Here is a 22,627-nt window from a genome sequence, read left to right on the forward strand (position 1 = left end):
ATTTGACAATTTTCACATATTTCAAGTAAATTTTCACTTGAAATAAGTAGAAAAATCTTCCAGTGGGACAGGATTTATCATCTTATTAGAAGGTAAAAAATCTTGTTCCACTGGCAGATTTTTCTACTTATTTAAAGTGAAAATCTACTTGAAACAGGTGAAAATTGTTGTTTTTTCCAGTGATGAGTCTTGTTTTAAGTCTAATGAGATTTTTTTTGACAAAAAATTAGACATTTTTACTAGAAATAAGACAAATATTCTTGTTAAGATTTTGAGTTTTTGCAGTGTGCTTCCTGAAAATGATAAAATATTCCTTCATATGGAACTGGAACTGATATTTTACCATGAAAACCTTCAATGGAAAACCCTCATAAGGATAGCTATACAGACGTGTGTGTGTGTGTGTGTGTGTGTGTGTGTGTGTGTGTGTTTAATGTGCCTTCTGTTACAAAGAAAGAAAATGAGCCTTCTAGCTATTGAATGTCAACACTTTCATATGACAGCCAATCACACACACACACACACACACACACACACACACACACACACACACACACACACACACACACACACACAGTCATTAGAGTGAAGAGGTTGACGAGGCGTCAGAGCTGCACACACACACACACACACATACACACACACACACACACACAGAGTGGGCGTGTGTGGGTATGAATGGAGGGATTTAGACGTCTTTGAGTCTCACAGGAAGGAGGAGGGTTTCATCTATTATCTGAGTGTAAGGAGCCGGCAGGGAGCAAGCTGGGAAATGCTAATGAACTGGAACCGTTTCCCCCTAAAGAACATTATATGTTTACAAGCTGGTGTGTCTGCTGTGGAGCAGGAGACCAGGACAGGGTCGCAACACTATCTAGTAGAAACTCAGCCGAAGTGTAGTCATCTGTTTGGGTTGCAGGTGAGGTGAAGGTCCATTTCCACAAAGTGTCTCGATATATCAGTGTGGGTTCTGATTGGACACACAGTTATGACCCATTAGGATCCACTTTGACATCTCACATCACAGATGCAACAGATTAGTCAACTTAGATGCAGCAGGGGGTTGTTTTCATCTGCCAGGAAGAAAGGCAGCAGATAATTGTGTTTTATATCCATGTGGTGATAAAACAAGTCCCTGTATGTGTCACGGCAGTTTCTTCCTGTGTCCCTACCAGACTGTTTCTTCCTGTGTCCTCAAACGGGTTGTTTCTTCTGACTGTATCTCCCTGTGTCCCTACCGGACTGTATCTCCCTGTGTCCCTACTGGACTGTATCTCCCTGTGTCCCTACCGGACTGTATCTCCCTGTGTCCCTACTGGACTGTTTCTTCCTGTGTCCCTACCAGACTGTATCTCCCTGTGTCCTTATCGGACTGTATCTCCCTGTGTCCCTACCGGACTGTATCTCCCTGTGTCCCTACTGGACTGTATCTCCCTGTGTCCCTAACAGACTGTATCTCCCTGTGTCCCTACCGGACTGTATCTCCCTGTGTCCCTACTGGACTGTTTCTTCCTGTGTCCCTACCAGACTGTATCTCCCTGTGTCCTTATCGGACTGTATCTCCCTGTGTCCCTACCGGACTGTATCTCCCTGTGTCCCTACTGGACTGTATCTCCCTGTGTCCCTAACAGACTGTATCTCCCTGTGTCCCTACCGGACTGTATCTCCCTGTGTCCCTACTGGACTGTTTCTTCCTGTGTCCCTACCAGACTGTGTCTCCCTGTGTCCTTATCGGACTGTATCTCCCTGTGTCCCTACCGGACTGTATCTCCCTGTGTCCCTACTGGACTGTATCTCCCTGTGTCCCTAACAGACTGTATCTCCCTGTGTCCCTACCGGACTGTATCTCCCTGTGTCCCTACTGGACTGTTTCTTCCTGTGTCCCTACCGGACTGTATCTCCCTGTGTCCCTACTGGACTGTATCTCCCTGTGTCCCTAACAGACTGTATCTCCCTGTGTCCCTACCGGACTGTATCTCCCTGTGTCCCTACTGGACTGTTTCTTCCTGTGTCCCTACCAGACTGTGTCTCCCTGTGTCCTTATCGGACTGTATCTCCCTGTGTCCCTACCGGACTGTATCTCCCTGTGTCCCTACTGGACTGTATCTCCCTGTGTCCCTAACAGACTGTATCTCCCTGTGTCCCTACCGGACTGTATCTCCCTGTGTCCCTACTGGACTGTTTCTTCCTGTGTCCCTACCAGACTGTATCTCCCTGTGTCCTTATCGGACTGTATCTCCCTGTGTCCCTACCGGACTGTATGTCCCTGTGTCCCTACCGGACTGTATCTCCCTGTGTCCCTAACAGACTGTATCTCCCTGTGTCCCTACCGGACTGTTTCTTCCTGTGTCCCTACCAGACTGTTTCTTCCTGTGTCCCTACCGGACTGTATCTCCCTGTGTCCCTACTGGACTGTATCTCCCTGTGTAGTTTTTCAAGGCGGCCATTTAAGAGGCACATTAAAGCCGATTTGGGGTTGAGCCGGCTTTAAAGTCAAATTCACATTCACAAAATGTTAATAAGCATTCATAAGTTCAGAGTTCACATGAGCACATGAACGGTGGTCCGACAGTCCCTACCGGACTGTTTCTTCTGAGTTTATCTTCCTGTGTCCCTCATTCTGTGTCCCTCTGTTCTTCTTCCTTTGTTCACTTATCTATGAGGTATCTGTAACAGGAGGTCACGGCACACATGTTAGAGGTCGTTAAGGTTGCGGCTCACACATCAGAGGTTGTTAAGGTCACCAGACACGGGTCATTTAGGTCACGGCACGCACGTCAGAGGTTGTTACAGTCACGGCAAGATCCCCCAATGCATTTTGCACCAACAAGCAGAGGTGATACTGAAGGGGACTGGAACAAAAGATACACTCATAACTTTTTTAGGTTTTTCTATGTTTTCATGGGAGAATATAGTTCTTCTAATTTCAGACCTATGGCTAAGCTATCATTTGTAGAGTTTTTTACTTTACGCCTCCCCTGAACTTTATTTATCACAAACCTGATCTACAAAAGTGTGGTATGAATGTTGAGATAAATTGTAGTCAGTTTGAATACACATTAGCCTGCTAGCTGAGTTGTGATGTCATAGAGTAAAAAAAGTTTGGTTCTTCCAACTGCAGAACGACCAAACTGTGTCAGTATTAGGGGTTTAACAATATATCGTGCCACGAAATTTCGCGATACAAAAACGTCACGATACGTAGTATAAATTTTGGTTATCTATACTTCACTGGAGTAATTATTTTTCAGACGACTTTTTACTTTTACTCCTTACATTTTCACACAATTATCTGTAATTTTTACTCCTTACATTTTAAAAACAGCCTCGTTACTCTATTTCATTTGGGCCTTTAATAAAAACTATCCAGTTAAATTGCTCCATCCGGATAGAGTGAATTTGGTTGTGGTTGTTTCAGATGTTCTTGTCCAGTTTTGTTCTTACATCCGTTCCCTTAGATTCCTGCAACTAAACTTGGATGTACATTCCAATAAAGGTTAGGATAAATGATAACATGAACATGAAGTTTGACTTTTTGCACCATTACAATACTTATAGGCAACTAGTCATCATATCTCCTGCTCTCTGAAACACATGTAAATGCTCAATAGTACACATATATGCTTCTTTAATATATTTATATTAACACATGTTAATGCTCAATAGTACACATATATGCTTCTTTAATATATTTGCATTATACTAAGATGCATTCATTTTCAATGGTTTTTGTCCTTAACCCTTGTGCTGTCTTCAGGTCAAGGAAGGAGGAAGGGAGGAAGGGAGGAAAGAAGGAAGGAAGGAAGGAAGGAAGGAAGGAAGGAAGGAAGGAAGGAAGGAAGGAAGGAAGGAAGGAAGGAAGGAAGGAAGGAAGGAAGGAAGGAAGGAAGGAAGGAAGGAAGGAAGGAAGGAAGGAAGGAAGGAAGGAAGGAAGGAAGGAAGGAAGGAAGGAAGGAAGGAAGGAAGGAAGGAAGGAAGGAAGGAAGGAAGGAAGGGAGAAAAGAGGAAGGGATGAAGGAAGGAAGGGAGAAAAGAGGAAGAGAAGAAGGAAGGAAGAATGGAAGGAAGGAAGGAAGGAATGAAGGGAAGAAGGAAGGAGAGAGGAGGAGGAAAGAAGGAAGGAAGGAAGGAAGGGAGAAAAGAGGAAGGAAGAAAGGAAGGAAAGAAGGAAGGAAGGAAGGAAGGAAGGAAGGGAGGAAGGAAGGAAGGAAGGAAGGAAGGAAGGAAGGAAGGAAGGAAGGAAGGAAGGAAGGAAGGAAGGAAGGAAGGAAGGAAGGAAGGAAGGGAGGAAGGGAGAAAAGAGGAAGGGAAGAAGGAAGGAAGGAAGGGAGAAAAGAGGAAGGAAGGAAGGAAGGAAGGAAGGAAGGAAGGAAGGAAGGAAGGAAGGAAGGAAGGAAGGAAGGAAGGAAGGAAGGAAGGAGAGAGAAAAGAAGGATAGGAGAATTAGGTCATTTTGACCCAAAGACTGGTTAATGGCTTTTTTCCCCCTTACATTACTTTTACTTTTATACTTTAAGTAGTTTTGAAACCAGTACTTTTATACTTTTACTTGAGTAAAAAACTTGAGTTGATACTTCTACAGGAGTATTTTTAAACTCTAGTATCTATACTTCTACCTGAGCAATGAATGTGAATACTTTGGACACCTCTGTGTAGCAGTGATATAACTTTGACCCTGTCCCTCTGTCTGTCTTCCAGCATGTCTGTCCGGTCAGGCACCAGACTGTATGCTCATCCAGTCCAAAGAGGACGACTGGGACTGGGAGCTGGGAGACACCAGAGGCCGGCACACCAGCAGTCCCTGGATCCCTGCAGGTACGCTCCATCTGTCTAGCTGCTTTTCTTTCATCCTGACAAACTGTCGGAGTCAGGATGGTTCCAGGAGCATCTCCTCAGGGAACCATTCTGCATCCTCTGAAGCTGCACGTTGTTTATGTTCTACTCCAGAAATGAAACAGAACTTGTCAGCAGAGGTTTTTTAGACCATGACACTGGGTCAAGAGTCAGACGGTGGGAGCATTACTTTGCCTCACGATGATTGCTTCAAATCTGGTTCTCTGACATCAGCGTCACGTATGGTCAGAGCTGGGTAGAGTAGCCAACAATTGTACTCAAGTAAAAATGTCTACTTTATTCACGAAATTTCTACTTTATTCTTGAAATTGTATTTCAACATTAATCTGGACATTTTGACTTTTTTCTCAAAATTGTATTTCATCGTTAATCTCAACATTTCGACTTTTTTCTTGACATTTCTTGAAGTGCACAATAAAAAAAAATCTTCCCCTCTCAAATATTTTTTCTCCTGTATGGCCATAATACTCCGTACCTTCATCATTCATTTATCTTCTTTTATTTTTAAATAGTTTTTTAATTGTTTTATTTCCGGATTTTAGATATTGTTTTGTTTTGTAGAACATGCTTTCCTCATGTTGAACATCCTGTCTGTACTTTGTTTCTGGGTTATGCTGCACATTACCTCACCTACAGTACGTTATGTTTGTAGTGTGTCCTGAGTGTGGTTTTGGCTGAATGTCCAGGGAAAGACGTGTTCTTGAAGGCGGCGTGTGAGCACTTTTGTGCATCATTGCTGCCGTCGCGGAGGTGAAAAGTTTGTGGGGTGCTGCGGGTCTTTCCCCAGAAAGGTTTTAATGAACAGATTGAACAGAATAGACACCGTTTCTTGGGTTCTGGTGGATTTGAACAGGTTGTTGGACACCTACTTTTACCTGTAAGGACCTGGTTTTAAACCCACCGCTGGAATAATCATCTGAAATCAAGTTAAATTTGGGCATGTTGTAGATTACACCTTTAAAACAGGAGCATCTTTCATAACGTTTACAAGCGGACTACAACCCACTCAAAGTAAGGAGTCTGTGAAACTGAGACATTGTTTGCATCATTACCTTGATAACTACCCAGCATCCTTCAGCTCTCACCTCAGCAGCAGTACTCTCTCCGCCGTCCCAGCATGCACCTGCCAGAGGCAGGCGTACTGATGACTGAAAACGACGACATCACTAAATGACCTGTTGGGTCTATTATCCTTGAATCCAGCGTCCCATCTGAAGTTTAGAATGAAATGAAAGTTGTGCTAAGCATGTTTAAGCAGAAAATACTGAACCCCGTTAATTTTGCAAAGGCTGGAAAATAAAGCTAAACAACCTTCCAGTGTAACATGGAGTCAACATGACGTGGCACTGACTCTGAGAACATGCTTTTAGTTGGACGTTGTGAGACGGCAGTCGATCTGAGGTTACCTCCTCCAGCTTTGAGCTACACCGACGGTGCAGGTTTTCTTAGGGTGCTTTCCGACCTGTGGCCCGTTTGTTTTGTTCCGATTCAGGGGCTAAATCGATACAGTTGTTTCATTTTTGGCGTTTGTGTTCACAAGGCAACCGTCTGTAGCGGTTCAAAGCTGTTAACAAATGCCATGAACCAACTGTTCTCTCATTGAACGCGGAAGGAGTTCCCTCTTCCGTTCCCCGGGAAAAACAAGCCCCTTTCACAGACAGGGCGCAAAGCGCAGACCGCCACCGGCTATCCCATTCATGTATGTGCTACCGGTGCAAGAGTGGGCCGCTCTGCCGCCGAGTTCGGCCGCGGGCGAGAGGCCGCCTGGCGCGGCCTTTGCGCTGCGCAAACCCTGCCCGAATTGAACATTTTTTAATTCCACCGTGCCGCACTGTGTCGACATCTCAGGACGTCCAATAGGAGAGAAGGGAGAAGAGAGAAAGTTGTGTCCAATAGGAGAGAAGGGAGAAGAGAAGGGAGAAGAGAGAGAAGGGAGAAAAGAGAAAGTTGCGTCCAATAGGAAAGAAGGGAGAAGAGAGAGAAGGGAGAAAAGAGAAAGTTGCGTCCAATAGGAGAGAAGGTGGTGGAGGCTGCGCCGACTCTTCTCCTTGCGCCGACTCCTCTCCTTGCGCCGTGGTAGCACATACACATGAATGGAGTTGTCTCGGTTGCTGTGTGGATTATGTTCTCACTACAAATAAAAAAAACCAACCGCTCCAGGTCTGGAATGGAAGCGAGCCGAGATCACCTCTCCTAGGAGATCTCGGCTCGCTTGCTTTGTGCCGCATCCGAGCACGATTGCTGTGTTCACATGTACCAAACGAACCGATCTTTAGGGGGAAACACTCCCTGTTTCGGAACAACTGCTCCAAACGGGACAGGTGTGAAAGCACCCTTAGAGACAGTGGAGGAACCGGGTCCTAAACCAGCTCTGTCCCTGCTGGCGTGCGGGGACTGGGTGGAGATGACCAGGAGCAGCTGAAGGACTTTCAAAGGTCTCAACGTGGTCTCATTGATCAGGTTTCCACCTGGTACCAGTGTTAACGCCTCCTCCTGAGGAAAGCAGCTATCGGCCGTCCTGAAAGTCCAGAAGTCCCTTCAAGACGACAGTTTCTCTATAACTATGATGGATGCTGTCGGTGAGAAGAATAAAGTTGTAGAAAACATAGAAAACACCCTAAATATGTCTGGAGCTACAAAGGAAGTTTTATTTTTTTACAGTCACGATTCCAACCCTCCTCCTTATTCTGACGGGCCGGTGCAGCACGGTTGAATCACTGTAACAATTCAATAAATGAGGACGATGTATCAATGAATATTATTTTTTATTGGATGACTCTGGTCCCGTGCAAGTCAGCCAGCAGTGGCTTTGTGGACGTCTGGAGGTGGAACATTTATTGCTTCCTGCTGTGACTGCAGCTCACTCAGTACATTTACAACCTCTAACAGAAAGTGGAATTGTGGCCTTAATCCGACTGATCTCAATTTTTAAAGCCATGTATACACCTTAGCCGGGCTGTAGTCGAACCGGACTGAAGCTCTGGAGATCGAGCTGTTAGTGCCAGAGAATGCGGTACTAATCCGAGTTATTCTGGCATGTATACCAAACCACGCTTAGCCCAGCGTGGGTCACTAGGACTGCCCCGGGACCCCCCGGAAGTCCCCGAATATCAACACAGTAGGAGAAGAAAAAGACGAACAACAAAGAACTAACCGGAACAATGCCAACGCAAAACTGCGTGTGGCGGCACCTAGTGTTGCGGACTCTAACGCACCTCACTCAATAATCTATTGTCTTCTCACGCATGTGTACTTGAATTTCTCTGAATCTCCAGTTTAATCCTTAGCTAGATTGTTGCCAATAGCTTGATTTAGATGTGCATGTAATCGCTCTGAGTGTTTTTGTCTGGGGGAGGGCTACGGGAGCACTGGCTGCTCGCTGAGAAGAGTTGGAACGAGAGAGCTGTCACACTGGTCTCAACGTCTTCAATAATACCTGAAAAAAGTCATCAGATTGGTCTTGAGTCTCCAAATCTTTCCAAAAACAGAAATCACTTGAGGGGTCTGAAAACTCTAAATATATAGACAGAGGTGATATGTTGCTAATCTTTCCTGGTAAATGTGGGGGGTAATTCTGGAAGGTTTTGGGTGGGCAGGTTGGGGTTGCCTATGCCCTGGACGGTTTTGGGTGGGCAGGTTGGGGTTGCCTATGCCCTGGACGGTTTTGGGTGGGCAGGTTGTGGTTGCCTAAGCCCTGGACGGTTTTGGGTGGGCAGGTTGGGGTTGCCTATGCCCTGGACGGTTTTGGGTGGGCATCTTGGGGTTGCCCATGCCCTGGACGGTTTTGGGTGGGCAGGTTGGGGTTGCCTATGCCCTGGACGGTTTTGGGTGGGCAGGTTGTGGTTGCCTAAGCCCTGGACGGTTTTGGGTGGGCAGTTTGGGGTTGCCTATGCCCTGGTCGGTTTTGGGTGGGCAGCTTGGGGTTGCCTATGCCCTGGACGGTTTTGGGTGGGCAGGTTGGGGTTGCCTATGCCCTGGACCATCACAGAAGCTGGATTCTGGACCTTTTGCTGGTAACAGTCTGGACACTCCTTTCCATTGTTGATCTGGAGCACACAGAGACCACTTCTTCCATAATAACATCTGGAATACTCATTCATCTGACCACAGTTTATGTCCCAGATGCATCCACGCCTAGAAATATGGACACTGTCTCCAAACAAGTAACATCAAGCTTCTTTTTTGCACAGTGAAGTTATGTGCAATTTTTGAATGTATCTCTGTATGGTACTGTTTTACAAAGTTTCCGCTTGTCCATGTGGTTCTGTCAGGTGTTGATGAAGACGGTCCTTGATTCAACGTCTTCTGAGGGACCAAAGATCTCAGATTCCTGAGGTTTCCCGATCTTCTGCTGGACAAATATGAAAATCCTCTCCCGTCTTTATGTGAAGAATATTCGTTCAAACATTTGACGAGTTTGTTATAGGTGTGATGGCAACGTGGACATGGTCCGCCCGTCTTCGCTCGGCCTTTCATAGACACAGCCTTTGTATTAAAAGATAGTTGCGTCCTCCTGACCTAGGCTGTCTTTTTCTTTCACCTGCATACAACCACTGCTCCAGAGCAGCTGTGGTTAGGAAGGTTAGTCTGACATCTAAAAAGGGATTTATATTAACACATGAGATGAAGTGGATGAGCAGAAACACAGCAATACACTGACTGCGTTTCCATGCAGTCAATAACCCTTTTAAAACCCGAATATTGGCAATAACCCGAATTTGCACGGCCATGTAAACACCAATAACCCCTTTGAATAACCAGAATTTGCTCATATTCAGGTTTTTAAAACCCTGAATATGACCCCTGGGTTACTCCTTTTAAAACCCGAATATTGGGTCATATAAACGCCAAACGGAATATCCCCATCAAACGGAACAGGAATTTGTTTTCTGCACATGCTCTGTTCACAAGGAATCCTGGTCTCCAGGATTCCTTGGAGTCCAGGAAGTTCTTATAAACACGGAGAAACGCAAGACCACACCACACTTTTGGAGTGAGGAGGAGACTAATCACTTCATAAATGTAATGAAGGAATTGAACATTTCTGCATTTGTAGACGGTAGAAAGTACCGGGATAGAAGATTTACAAGAAGGTGAGAGAAACGTTGCACGAAGCAGCATTTGTTTTGAATTTGGATACAGGAAGAAGAAGCAGAAATGACGGGAATTGCGTCATGATGTTCTCCGTGAGTTGCTGGTTTGATCCAGATATCCCAAATGATTAATTACCATTTAAACAGGGATAACCCTGTTTGCTCACGCATGTAAACGGAATATTCCAAATGTTTCAGTAACCGGAATATTAGCAATAACCCGCATTTTGACTGCATGTAAACGTAGTTATTGTGACCATGCAGTTGGCAATGAGGCAACAATCAAAGGAAATGTTAATGATAACATTTTCCTGTCCTGTTTCTTGTCCAGTTTCTTTCTCTTGGGTTTCCTGGGGCTCCTGGAGCTCCTGGGCCCGGTTTCAGCGCCTGAAACTTTAATGGTTAACGGGTCATTGACTGTTGACATATTGATACGAGTCGTTATGATTTTTATTGAACATGTGTAAAACACGCAGCTTGCAATATTTCACAGCACCTGGTTATTGCCTCGCAGTTAATTAACTCATGAATAACGCTCTCAGTCATGGATTTATTGATGAGGTGTACAGTTTAAGGACGGCAGTTTTTATGGACTTCTCATGATATAGTGAAAAGATGGAAAGGGAACCTGAATTTCACCGCAGTGAATGAAATTCAGGACAAACCTCGGCGAGGTTTCACATTTACCAAGGATTTACTGACCAGCAGCAGCTGAAGTCCTCATCAGGGTGAACCAAACGTCTGCTACATTAACAACAGAGGAGGCGCTGGCAGGATGTTCTGAGGTGATGAAGAGCGAAAGTGTTCCTTGGAACGGCGAGCGGCGGTGTGTTTGTATCTGAAGGCAGCAGAGAGCCGGCTCCACAGCCTTTGTTATCTGCTATTGACCCGCCACTGCTCCTGAGTTATGGACCGGTCCCCTACGAGCCCGCAGATAACGCTGCGAGAGGCAGCGCCAGCCGCCGTTTGTCACATGCTTCCAGAGGTTAACCCGCTGACGAATGAGAATGCAGCACTCTTAAATCACAGAGCCAATCACGTGAGAGACAGGCCCGCGAGAGAACACGGGGGAGGAGGTGAGGAGGAGGAGGTTTCCGTCTGCTTAAGGTGAGTTATGGTAGAGGAGAGAGAAGAAGAGATGGGGAGGAGGAGGGGGGGAAGACAAGGAGGCAGATGAGTGTAAGAAGAGGAGGAAGAGGAGAAGACAAGGAGGCAGATGAGTGTAGGAAGAGGAGGAAGACTAGGAGGCAGATGAGTGTAGGAAGAGGAGGAAGAGGAGGAAGACAAGGAGGCAGATGAGTGTACGTAGAGGAGGAAGAGGAGGAAGAGGAGGAAGAGGGGAAGACAAGGAGGCAGATGAGTGTAGGAAGAGGAAGAAGTGGAGGCGCTGGGAAGTAGGAGGAAAGGAGAAGGAAGAGATGGAGTTTGCAGCCTCCATCTTTTGTCTTGAAAGCGAAAGTGTGCGTGTGCATGCGTCAGTGTGACTAATTGCAGCCAATTCGAGCAATCAGAAAACCAGCAGTTTCTGTCCCATTGGACACACACACAAACTCACACACAAACTCACGCACGCATGCACGCATGCACGCATGCACGCATGCACGCATGCACGCATGCACGCATGCACGCATGCACGCATGCACGCATGCACACGCACACACCTTCCTCTGTGCCTTGATCTCCGGTTCAGCTTGATCTCCGGTTCAGCTTGATCTCCGGTTCAGGTGTGGGGCAGTGAGCACCATGACGGAGGACATTGCATCGGACTGACCCTCAACCGAGTCAAAATGTAATATCTGTAATCAAGTTATAGATATCTTGAAATGAATTTTAATTAGAAACATCTCAAATTGGAGATATCTTTAACTTCCATTCTGCCTAGTCAAAATGTAATTACAGATATCTTGAATTAGAGTTTTGACTAGTCAAAATGACGTTATAGATATCTTGAAAGGTAATTCTGACTAGTCGCAATGTAATTACGACTAGTCAAAATGCAGTTGTAGATGTCTGCAATGTGAATTCAGGATAGTCAAACTTAGCCATTAAATGTTAAAATGGCTTGCCATAACGATAACCAGACGCAGATGCACCTGTCGTAGTTCACCTTCAACCAGACCAGATGGAGGAACGTGGTGCAAAATCAAACTACCACCAATGTTCTAGTCGGTTAAAACTGGAACCAGGCGGCGCATACTGTAATCACAACGCTCGCTAGCGTCTCTTTAGTTCCCAGTTTATTTCTCTCATTAGCTGGTTAACTAGTTACTGCACAGTAGGAATGGATAATATTTTACCGTTCACGATTTACCGTCAAAAAAATGTGTCATCTCGTGGTAAAAACGATAAATTCCTGTTGATGTGTAAAGCTGATTTATGGTTATTCGTTAAATCAACGCACAACGTACGTGAAGGAAGGAAGGAAGGAAGGAAGGAAGGAAGGAAGGAAGGAAGGAAGGAAGGAAGGAAGGAAGGAAGGAAGGAAGGAAGGAAGGAAGGAAGGAAGGAAGGAAGGAAGGAAGGAAGGAAGGAAGGAAGGAAGGAAGGAAGGAAATGAGCCAGAAAGAAAGAAATGAGCCAGAAAGAAAGAAAGAAAGAAAGAAATGAGCCAGATAGAAAGAAAGCAAGAAAGAAAGAAAGAAAGAAAGAAAGAAGGAAAGAAAGAAAGAAAGAAAGAAAGAAAGAAAGAAAGAAAGAAAGAAAGAAAGAAAGAAAGAAAGAAAGAAAGAAAGAAAGAAAGAAAGAAAGAAAGAAAGAAAGAAAGAAAGAAAGAAAGAAAGAAAGAAAGAAGAAATGAGCCCGAAAGAAAGAAGGAAAATAAAGAAAGAAAGAAAGAAAGAAAGAAAGAAAGATAAATTCCCGTTGATACGTGTTCAAGTCATTCCAGTTTTGCAGTACAGGTGTAACTCATTTAATTGGTTTTTATTAATTCAATGTAATTGGTGTAGTTTAGTAGTATTTAGTATTCTTTTAGAGCAGTGTTTTGGGCGCTTCAAAGACTGAATGTGGTGATAGATTTATAGTTACAAAGGTGGAGGTTTTTTTTTTATCGTCATTTTTATCGTTATTGGGATAAATGCCAGAAATTATCGTGATACATTTTTTAGTCCATACCACCCATCCTTACTGCACAAGCATATTTGGTATATTGCTTTTTCTGTGGCTGCTACCAAATCATCATCCACCTTTAGTGTGCCACAAGGGTCTGTTTTTGTGGCCTTTTTTGTTGTTCTGCTCCCTTTGCAACATATTTTAGACTCTTTTAAAGACATATCATTCTTAAACTTAAACTTAAACTTAAACTTTATTTATTTATATAGCACTAAATCATACAATATGAATGCAACACATGGTGCTTTACACACAGAATAAAATAGCAATCAGAAAACACACACACACACACACACACACACACATACACACACACACACACACACACACACACACACACACACACACACAGTAAGTGGACTGGTGACATGGCTTAGCACTAACGATCCAGGTGAGGAAAACACTACCTATGGGTGGCCGTCCACACTGAGAGGCTCCACCGACCACGACCACAAGGAGCATCGCCACAGAGACCCCCCCAACCCGGACAGACCAGGGCAGACCCCACACAGAAGGTGGAGTCCCACCCCCAGCTACCCAGGCCTGAGGGACCCCCATGACGACACCCCCATGGGCGGAGCAGACACACCTCCCAGTGTGGACGACCCCCCTGAGGAAACACTGGAGCTAAAAACTAAAAGATTAAAAGAAAGTAAAAAATGCCTAAAAGTGTAAAATTTTAGAGAAATCTATGCAAAACTTAAGATGAATAATAAATAACATAAAATAGAATAAAAGTCATTCAAAATGGATTAAAGGTTTAAATGGTTTATGCTGATGATCTTCAGCTTTGCATTTCTTTTAAACCGCAGGATGTTTTTAAGATACAGATCTTGATTAGGTGTTTGGACTCTGTCGGAGTTGGATGATTGTCAGTTTTCTTAGGTGCTCCCTAAGATAGCAGAGAGTCTTGGCCCACTTGCCTCATTTATTAAGCCCTCAGTGAGGAACCTCGGGGGAACTCTTGACCCTGTTTTTGTCTTGTTTCTTGTTTTTATAATTTAAAATTTTTTGCCAAGCTGAGTCCAATTGTGACGGAGATGATCATTCATGCCTTAATTTCATCACGTCTCGATTGTTGTCCCTCAGTTTTCTTGTGTTTAAGTAAAAAAAAATCACTAGAAGGTATTCAGGTTGTCCAGAACACTGCTGCAAGGCTAAAAATAAAATCTTCCAAGTATTCACATGTCACCCCCTTACTAATCCAGCTGCACGGGATCCCTATTCATTCATTTTTAAATTCTGGTTTGAACACATAGATCTTTAAATGATCAGACACCAGTTTATATTAGAGACCTTCTGCCTTACGCCCCCAGCAGCGACCGCAGGCAGGTGGAAGCAGCAGCGGGATGACCACAGGGGGGTACACTAACACTAACTATAGGCTTTACTAAACAGAAAGGTTTTAGTTTTAAAGGTGGAGGTGGTGCCAGCCTCCTTAACCCAGATTGGAAGTTGGTTCCATAGTAATGGTTCCTGATAGCAGAACGCCCGCCCTCCAAATCTACATTTGGATACTCTAGGAACTACGAGTAAACCTGCACTCCGAGAACGGAGAGCTCTGCCAGGAACATAAGGTACTATCAGGTCTTGCAAATAATGTGGAACTAAGCCGTTTTGGGCTTTATAAATAGTAAAGTAATAAAATGTTAAATTGGATTCTGAATTTTACGGGTAACCAATGGAGCGACGCTAACACTGGAGAGACGTGGTCTCTCCTGCTGATTCCTGTCAGCACTCGCACTGCTGCATTCTGGATCAGCTGGAGCCTATTCAGCAAATTACTTGGACATCCTGCTAATAACACATTACAGTAATCGAGTCTAGAAGATACAAACGCATGAACTAGTTTTTCTGCATCACTCTGCGAGAGAATTTTCTTAATCTTTGCAATATTACAGAGATGGAAAAATGCTATTTTACAAACCTGATTTTTATCTTTTTACAATGCAGTTCAATTCAGTTGTTTATTTCCATTCAGTTCAGTCCAGTGTAGTCCAGTTCAGTTCAATTTGGTTTAATACTGTTCAATTTAGTTCAGTTGAATGCAATCCAGTTTGGTTTAGTTCAGTTTGGTCCTATTTAGTTCACTTCACTTCAATTTAAATCAGTTCAGTTTATTTCAGTTCAGTTCATTCCAGTGCAGTCCACTTCAGTTCAATCTCGTCCAGTCCAGTCAAGTCCAGTCCAGTTCAGCTCAATTTAGTTTAATTCAGTTCAATTTAGTTCAGTTCAATTTAGTCCAATTCAGTTGAATTTAAATTAATTCAGTTCAATTTAGTTTAATTTATTCCAGTTCAATTCAGTTCAGTCCAGTTTAGGCAAGTCCAATCCAGTCTAGTCCAGTCCAGTTCAGTTCAGTTCAGTTCAGTTCGGTTCAGTTCAATTTAGTATAAGACAGTTCAATTCATTTCAGTTCAATTGAGTCCAGTTCCATTTAGTTTCATTTAGTCCAATTCCATTCGATTTCATTTCATTCAGTTCAATTGAGTACAGTTTAGTTCAGTTTAGTTCTATTCAGTTGAATTCAGCTCAGTTCAATTAAGTTATGTTATGTTCCGTTCAGTTCATATTCTAATTATGATGCTTTGCAGCTGCAGAACGTGTTGGTGTTGCTGAACAGACCTTGGTTTCCCCTGTTTCTGAATGGTATGTGACTATTAGATGTATTTTTGTTTTAGCTTTTTTGGAATGGGGTTGAGTTTAAATGTAATTTGAGAACAATGAAACCTTACATTGGGAACAATCATCTCATCTTTGATATGCAGAAGACAGAGGAGATGATTGTGGACATTAGGAGAACCAGGATTAAGTTAAATAGTTTATTCCATCATGGGAGAGGAAGTGGAGGAGGTGGAGGAGTATAAATACCTCAGTGTTCACCTGGACAGCAGACTGGACTGGAAGGACAGAATAGACATTACTTCTAGAGGAAGTTTAGATCCTTCAGTGTTTGCACCAAGATGGTGAATATCTTGTATAAATCTGTTCAATTCATGAAGCATAACAAGGAGCATTAAGATATATTAAGAGGGTGATGATTGCTGATTATTAATAAATGGCCAATAGTTAGCCTGCTATTGTAACTGGATGGGTTATTTGCGGTTGTTGACAGAACTGTTGAGAGGTTCCTACGGTCTAAACCCTTGTGCTGTCTTTGGGTCAAGGGAGGGGGAAGGGAGAAAAGATGGAAGGAAGGAAAGAAGGAAGTAAGGAAGAAAGGAGAAAAGAAGGAAAGAAGGAAGGGAGAAAAGATGGAAGGAAGGAAAGAAGGAAGTAAGGAAGAAAGGAGAAAAGAAGGAAAGAAGGAAGGGAGAAAAGATGGAAGGAAGGAAAGAAGGAAGTAAGGAAGAAAGGAGAAAAGAAGGAAAGAAGGAAGGGAGAAAAGATGGAAGGAAGGAAAGAAGGAAGTAGGGAGGAAAGGAGAGAAGAAGGAAGGGAGAGAAGATGGAAGGAAGGAAAGGAAATATGAAAGGGAGTAAGGAAGGGAGAAAAGATGGAAGGGAGGAAAGAAGGGAGAAAAGATGGAAGAAAGGGGGAAAGGAAGGAAAGAAGGGAGAAAATGAAAGAAGGGAGGGAGGAAGGAATGGAGAAAGGAAAGAAAGAAGGGAGGGAAGAAGGAAGCAATGGAGAAAATAAGGAAAGAAGGAAGGAAAAGCAAAGAAGGCAATAAAGGAATGAATGACGAAAGGGAGGTAGGAAGAAAAAGGAGTAAAGGAGGGTAAAAAAGGAGGAAAAGAGGAAAGGAAGAAGGAAGGATAGAGCATGGCAGGAGGAAAGAAGGAAAGAAGAATTGGGTCATTTTGACCCAAAGACAGCACAAGGGTTAAGGCATCTCCAGGATGTTGTGTTTTGAGGATGTGTCCAGTGTCCGTGACGCTTACGGGGACCAGGACTGTGGTCCACGTGTGTTTGGAGAACGTCAGTGTTACAGTCAGCATGGAAGACTCCGTCAGCATCGCTGTCCTGCATTCGTGACTAGGGCTGGGTATCGATTCAAATGTCAAGAATCGATTCGATTCCGATTCTTAAGATCCAGAGTCGATTATTGGGATTTGATTCGATTCGATCCGATTCGATCCGATATTGATTTGGGTAACTGTTATTAAAAATGTTTTTTGAGCTGTTGCTGAATTATATGACGGTAAAATAACTAGTGAAATTAAAGCTGCAAGCAGCGATGAACGGGCCCTCGCACGTGCAATTTTCACCCATAAAGATCAAGGACTCAAAAATAACTCCTATGACACCACCCATGACTCTTTATGTTAAACCATTCAAAAAATATGGCAGAAAATAGGAACTATCAAATATCGACCAATCAGAAGAAGGGGCGGGCTAATTTGCACCAATTAAGGTGAAGGAGTCAAAACCGAGTCTGATGAAACCACCCACGACTCTCTATATCAAACCATTCAAAAGTTATGGCAGAAAGTCGGAACTATCAAATATGGACCAATCAGATGAAGGGGGGGCGCGCTTTTTGATGTCTATCGTCGCCACGGTAACGCTTTTGACTGAGAAAAGTAATGCGCGTCGTCGCAGGATGGAGACGCACATTTTGATGTATAACACACCTGGGTGCACATTACGGTTCGGGCCACATTAACGGCCGAAGAAATGGCATAAATTGCGCCAAAATGACACGATTCATTCAAAATGGCCGACTTCCTGTTGGGTTTCGGCCATGGCAGCAAGACACTTTTCTTTAAGGTGCGACATGATACAGGTGTGTACCGATTTTCGTGCATGTACGTCAAACCGTATTGTGGGGCTTGAGGCACAAAGTTTTCTAGGGGGCGCTGTTGAGCCATTAGGCCACACCCATTAATGCAAACCATTAGATATCACATTTTTCGCCAGGCCTGGCTTGCGTGAAAAAATTTGGTGACTTTTGGGGCACGTTTAGGGGGGCAAAAAGGCCCTCATTTCGTCAGAAGAAAGAATAAAGAAAAATTCCTACAGATACAATAGGGCCTTCGCACTGTCGGTGTTCGGGCCCTAATAATAATTTCACAATAATTATTGTGAAATAATGCAGGGGTTTTCAAAACCAGCGCTTTCCTAACACTGCCGCTCCTCTTCAACGCTGTGATCATTGTTTAATAGTGTAACACCACGTGCATGTGTGAATTAAATGAGTACTGGGATTAAAGTTCACCGGGCGAAAATGTAATCATGAAAAAAAAATGGATCTTTAGACATATGAATCGATATTTAGGAATTAATATGAGAATAGATTTAGAATCGGAAAATCCGATTTTTTTCAACACAGGCCTATTCGTGACATCATGCCTTCTGGAACGGCTCAGATGCTGGGCAGCTTTGGTTCACAGTGAGGGAAAGCAGGAGTTGTAAGTTGGAAACAACCTGGATACAGTTGGTGTTCTGCACAGAAACTCATCTGGATTAATGCTGCACACACACACACACACACACAGACGCACACACACACACACACACACACACACACACACACACACACACAGAGCACGCAGCAGCGAGGCATCGATTGACCAGTGATTGCAGGCTCCATTTAATGTTCTTATAAATGGTACAAGTTCAATCTAATCTGAGCCTTGTAGCGCTGGCTCTCTCTCTGCTGTCAGTGTGAACAACAGTAATCTTCTCTAATACGCTTTACTGCCACACACACACACACACACACACACACACACACACACACACACACACACACACACACACACACACACACACACACACACACACACGCTGGACTGAATACTACTTATTTCTCTGACTTCCCGGCTCCTTAGCAGTTCGTTACTGCACACTGCGGTGTGTGTTAAACCTGTAATCATCTCTTATCGCCAGTCAAATGTTCTAACTGAATCCTGGACCGCAGCGTTGCTCCGCTCGTTTGTGGTTGTGTGATCTCAAAGGTTTGCCGTCTGGCCAGTTAAAAATAACCGCTCGTATCAGAGTTAGAGGCCAAACCGACCTGGAGCAGCCCTGCACCGTGACATCACTGGTATATTTACGGCGCGGCCTGCTGTTAACAGCGATCTAATGTTACGCCGGAGCCGAGCGACTCCTAACATGGACGCCGCTCTTCGGGGTTTTGATTCTGTGGCTGAAAACCAGATGGTTGAGCAAAGCAGCACTCGTAACTTGAACTGAGAACTAGTCCGTACCACACACATGGTTCTACGACACAGACTGAGGTGGCAGAGGATGTTTAAAGGTGTATTTGGATCAGTGAGCTTCTCTGTCTCACCAGCCGGCAGGTTTCTGAGGAAAGTCATCCTCAGTTAGGTCACACAAACCTGTTTACACTCATGTTCTAGACCAGGGGTCGACAACCCAAAATGTTGAAAGAGCCATATTGGACAGAAAATACAAAAAACTAATATGTCTGGAGCTGCAAAAAATAAAAAAATTTGTATCAGCCATAGAATGAAGACAAACACATGCTGCATGTTTCTATATTAGTTATTACTGGGGGAAGATTGATTTTTTCATTATGCACTTAGAGAAAAATGTCGAAATTCTTGAGAAAAAAGTCAAAATGTCGAGAAAAAAGTCGAAATGTCGGGAAAAATGTTGAAATTCCGAGAGAAAAGTCAAAATGTCAAGATTAATGTCTTGAGAAAAAAGTTGAAATGTCGAGAAAAAGTCGAAATGTCGAGAAAAAAAGTCAAGATTTCGGGAAAAAAGTCGAGATGTCAAGAAAAAAGTCAAAATTTGGAGAAAAAAGTCGAAATGTCGAGATTAATGTTGAAGTACAATGTCGAGAAAAAGTCAAGATTTCGGGAAAAAAGTCGAGATGTCAAGAAAAAAGTCGAAATGTTGAGAAAAAAGTTGTAATGTCGAGAAAAAAGTCAAAATTTTGAGAAAAAAGTCGAAATGTCGAGATTAAAAAGGAAAGGAAAAAGGAAGAAAAAAAGAGAAAAAAGAGAAAAAAGAAAAAAAAGGAAAAAAAGAAGAAAAAAATGAAAAAAAGAAGAAAAAAAGGAAAAAAAGGGAAAAAAAAGGTCAAACATTTTTGAAAAAGCTCCAGGAGCCACTAGGGCGGCGCTAAAGAGCCGCATGTGGCTCTAGAGCCGCGGGTTGCCGACCCCTGTTCTATACGTTTCTACTTCTGCCATTAGTATGTATGTGTGCAGCTGCTTCTTGTACAGTCTTCACGTAGAGACTGCTTATTTGGAATTCTGTGTAACGAATGCTCATCGCTACTCTAGGTCTGCTCTTGGAAGTCCTAAGTGTATAACGGTGCAGCTGATTCTTCTCCACTAGCTACTGCCAGTGTTCCTCATTAGTAGACTACTACTGCTATAGTAGACTGGCTGGACATCCGTTTCGTCTGCGATCTTTGTTAGTAGAATGATAGCTTTTACTACCATCGTAGACTGGTTCTACTCAGGTTCTACCACTGTTCTTTGTTAGTAGACTACGTGTTGTCCGGTTTGGGAGTCGACAAAGGTCGACTCCCTAGCAGGTCATCCAAAATGTCGAAGTATGGACAACTGACCGGATCATGTCCACTTCTGGAGTTGTTCTGTTTGGCGCCAATGTACGCCTTCCATATATTTTATCACTTTATTTCGATCTGCTCCGGTGTCCTGATGAAGCTTCTGCCATCTCTTTTGCGATCTTTTTAAAAAGGTCTGCGTTTCTAGTTTTGCACCCATCCATAAATTTTAAAATGTTTAGCTCCTGTATTTGACGTAGCATGAAACGAGTCTCCTCGTCCATCCAAAAGTGAGTTGATCTTGCTGAAGCCATGTTGGTGTTTAAACAACTATTTAACACGCGCCGTCTCCTTTCACTTCCGGGTGAATGTCCCAGAGTAAATTCTCGAGCATGAGCAGACAATATCGATGTCTCCGTATACATGGCGTTAACATTCCCACTGGGAACGAGTTATCTAGGTGTTGCTATCCGATCATTAAATGTCCGAAATAGGTCAGAAGTAGATCGGATTGAGGTGTTTACATGCAGTTTAAAAGTCCGAACGATGTCTTATACGATCAGAAATCTGATTGAACTGCTGCATGTAAACGTACTGAGTAGAGTGATAGCTTTTACTGCTGTTGTAGGTTGGTTGTACTCAGGTTTTTCCACTGTTCTTTGTTAGTAGACGGATCATTTTTACTGCTGTAGTAGGCAGGTTTTACTCAGGTTCTACCACTGTACTTTGTGAGGAGACTGATAGCTTTTACTACCATAGTAGACTGGTTTTACCCAGGTTCTTTGTGAGTAGACTGAAAGCTTTTACTGCTGTTGTAGGTTGGTTGTACTCGGGTTTTTCACTGTTCTTTGTTAGTAGACTGATAGCTTTTACTATTGTAGTATAGTGCAGGAGATAACCAAAACAATCGCTCAGTTTGTGATACAAGAATGAAATTTGGTACACACATAGCCAAAGGCATTCCAAAAATAATTGGACGTGGAGCCATCGTGAATTTTCAACCTGGCACCCATGGCAGCCATTTTTCAAAATGGACGCCAGAAACAACTGTTTTTATATGACTTGGGGACATAATATGATATTTTAGACATATTTACCACATATAGTACTGATAATAGTAATCGTATTGAAAGTTGTCATTTAATATTCAATATGGCCACCATTTTTTAGAGATGGCAGCCATCATTTGTGTGACTGTCTGATATGGATGATCTGGTGTCTAATCATTATTTATGATGCAGAAATCACATTTGAAACATTGGAATTGGCCAGAAGCTTCCTTCTACCTCAAAACTGAACATGACAACTGTTTCTTTCATAATAACAGCCATATAAGCCAAAATAAAATATATACCGTCATTTCATGAAAATAGATCTATTATACATAAAAACAAACTTTGAACTAATAAACCAAAAAAAGATCCTAATATCTGCAAGAACTGAACCATCCCATGAATGGATAAGTAATAGAGTGGATGTTGAAGCTCAGCCAGGGCAAACTGGCAACTCATTTCAACTAATCACTCATTAGAAAACACTTGTTTCTGGTGGCCATTTTGAAAAAATGGCTGCCATGGGCGCAATGTGGAAAAATTCCCGATGGCTCCACGTCCATATCTTTTGGGGAAGCCTTTGGCTATTTGTGTACCAAATTTCATGCTTGTATCACAAACTGAACGATTCCTATACATTTTATAGCTAAACAGCTGGACTAGTAAGTTGGTTCTACTCAGGTTCTGCTGTGTTCTTTGTTTGTAGAATGAAAGCTTTTACTGCTGATGTAGGTAGTAGACGGATCATTTTTACTGCTGTAATAGGCAGGTTTTACTCAGGTTCTACCACTGTTCTTTGTGAGGAGTACCTACTCGGCTCAACTCAACTCGGCCTGGTTTCTTTTCCATAACAATTCAGCACCTGGAGCAGAAGTAGGAGGTTGGAGAGAAGCTGCTGTGACGTATTTGATTGTGTATCTAAATGAAGAAGACAACAACACTAAAGATGTAGAACCTGGATATGATATACGTGCTGCTGGGTCTGTGTGAGAGAAGCTTCAAGCGGCAACGCTTTTCAACTTTGTTAGTTTGTGTCTGCGCTGCTGAAAAGTCAGCTGGAGCCGTGAGCAGCTATGAAGAGACAG

The 22,627-nt window shown here is 43.3% G+C and overlaps 1 protein-coding gene across 8 annotated transcripts in view; it reads left to right on the plus strand.

Moving 5' to 3' along the window:
• Nucleotides 1–22,627, plus strand: part of LOC133423533 (receptor-type tyrosine-protein phosphatase mu-like) — a 258,499-nt gene that overhangs the window by 54,172 nt on the left and 181,700 nt on the right. For all 8 annotated transcript variants that reach the window (XM_061713736.1, XM_061713737.1, XM_061713741.1 and 5 more), the window contains exon 2: nucleotides 4,699–4,815. In XM_061713736.1, the coding sequence (XP_061569720.1) occupies nucleotides 4,699–4,815 (117 nt within the window). The remainder of the gene's footprint in view (nucleotides 1–4,698; nucleotides 4,816–22,627) is intronic.

Source organism: Cololabis saira, chromosome 22 (genome assembly GCF_033807715.1).
Source record: "Cololabis saira isolate AMF1-May2022 chromosome 22, fColSai1.1, whole genome shotgun sequence".
Taxonomy (NCBI): Eukaryota; Metazoa; Chordata; class Actinopteri; order Beloniformes; family Belonidae; genus Cololabis; species Cololabis saira.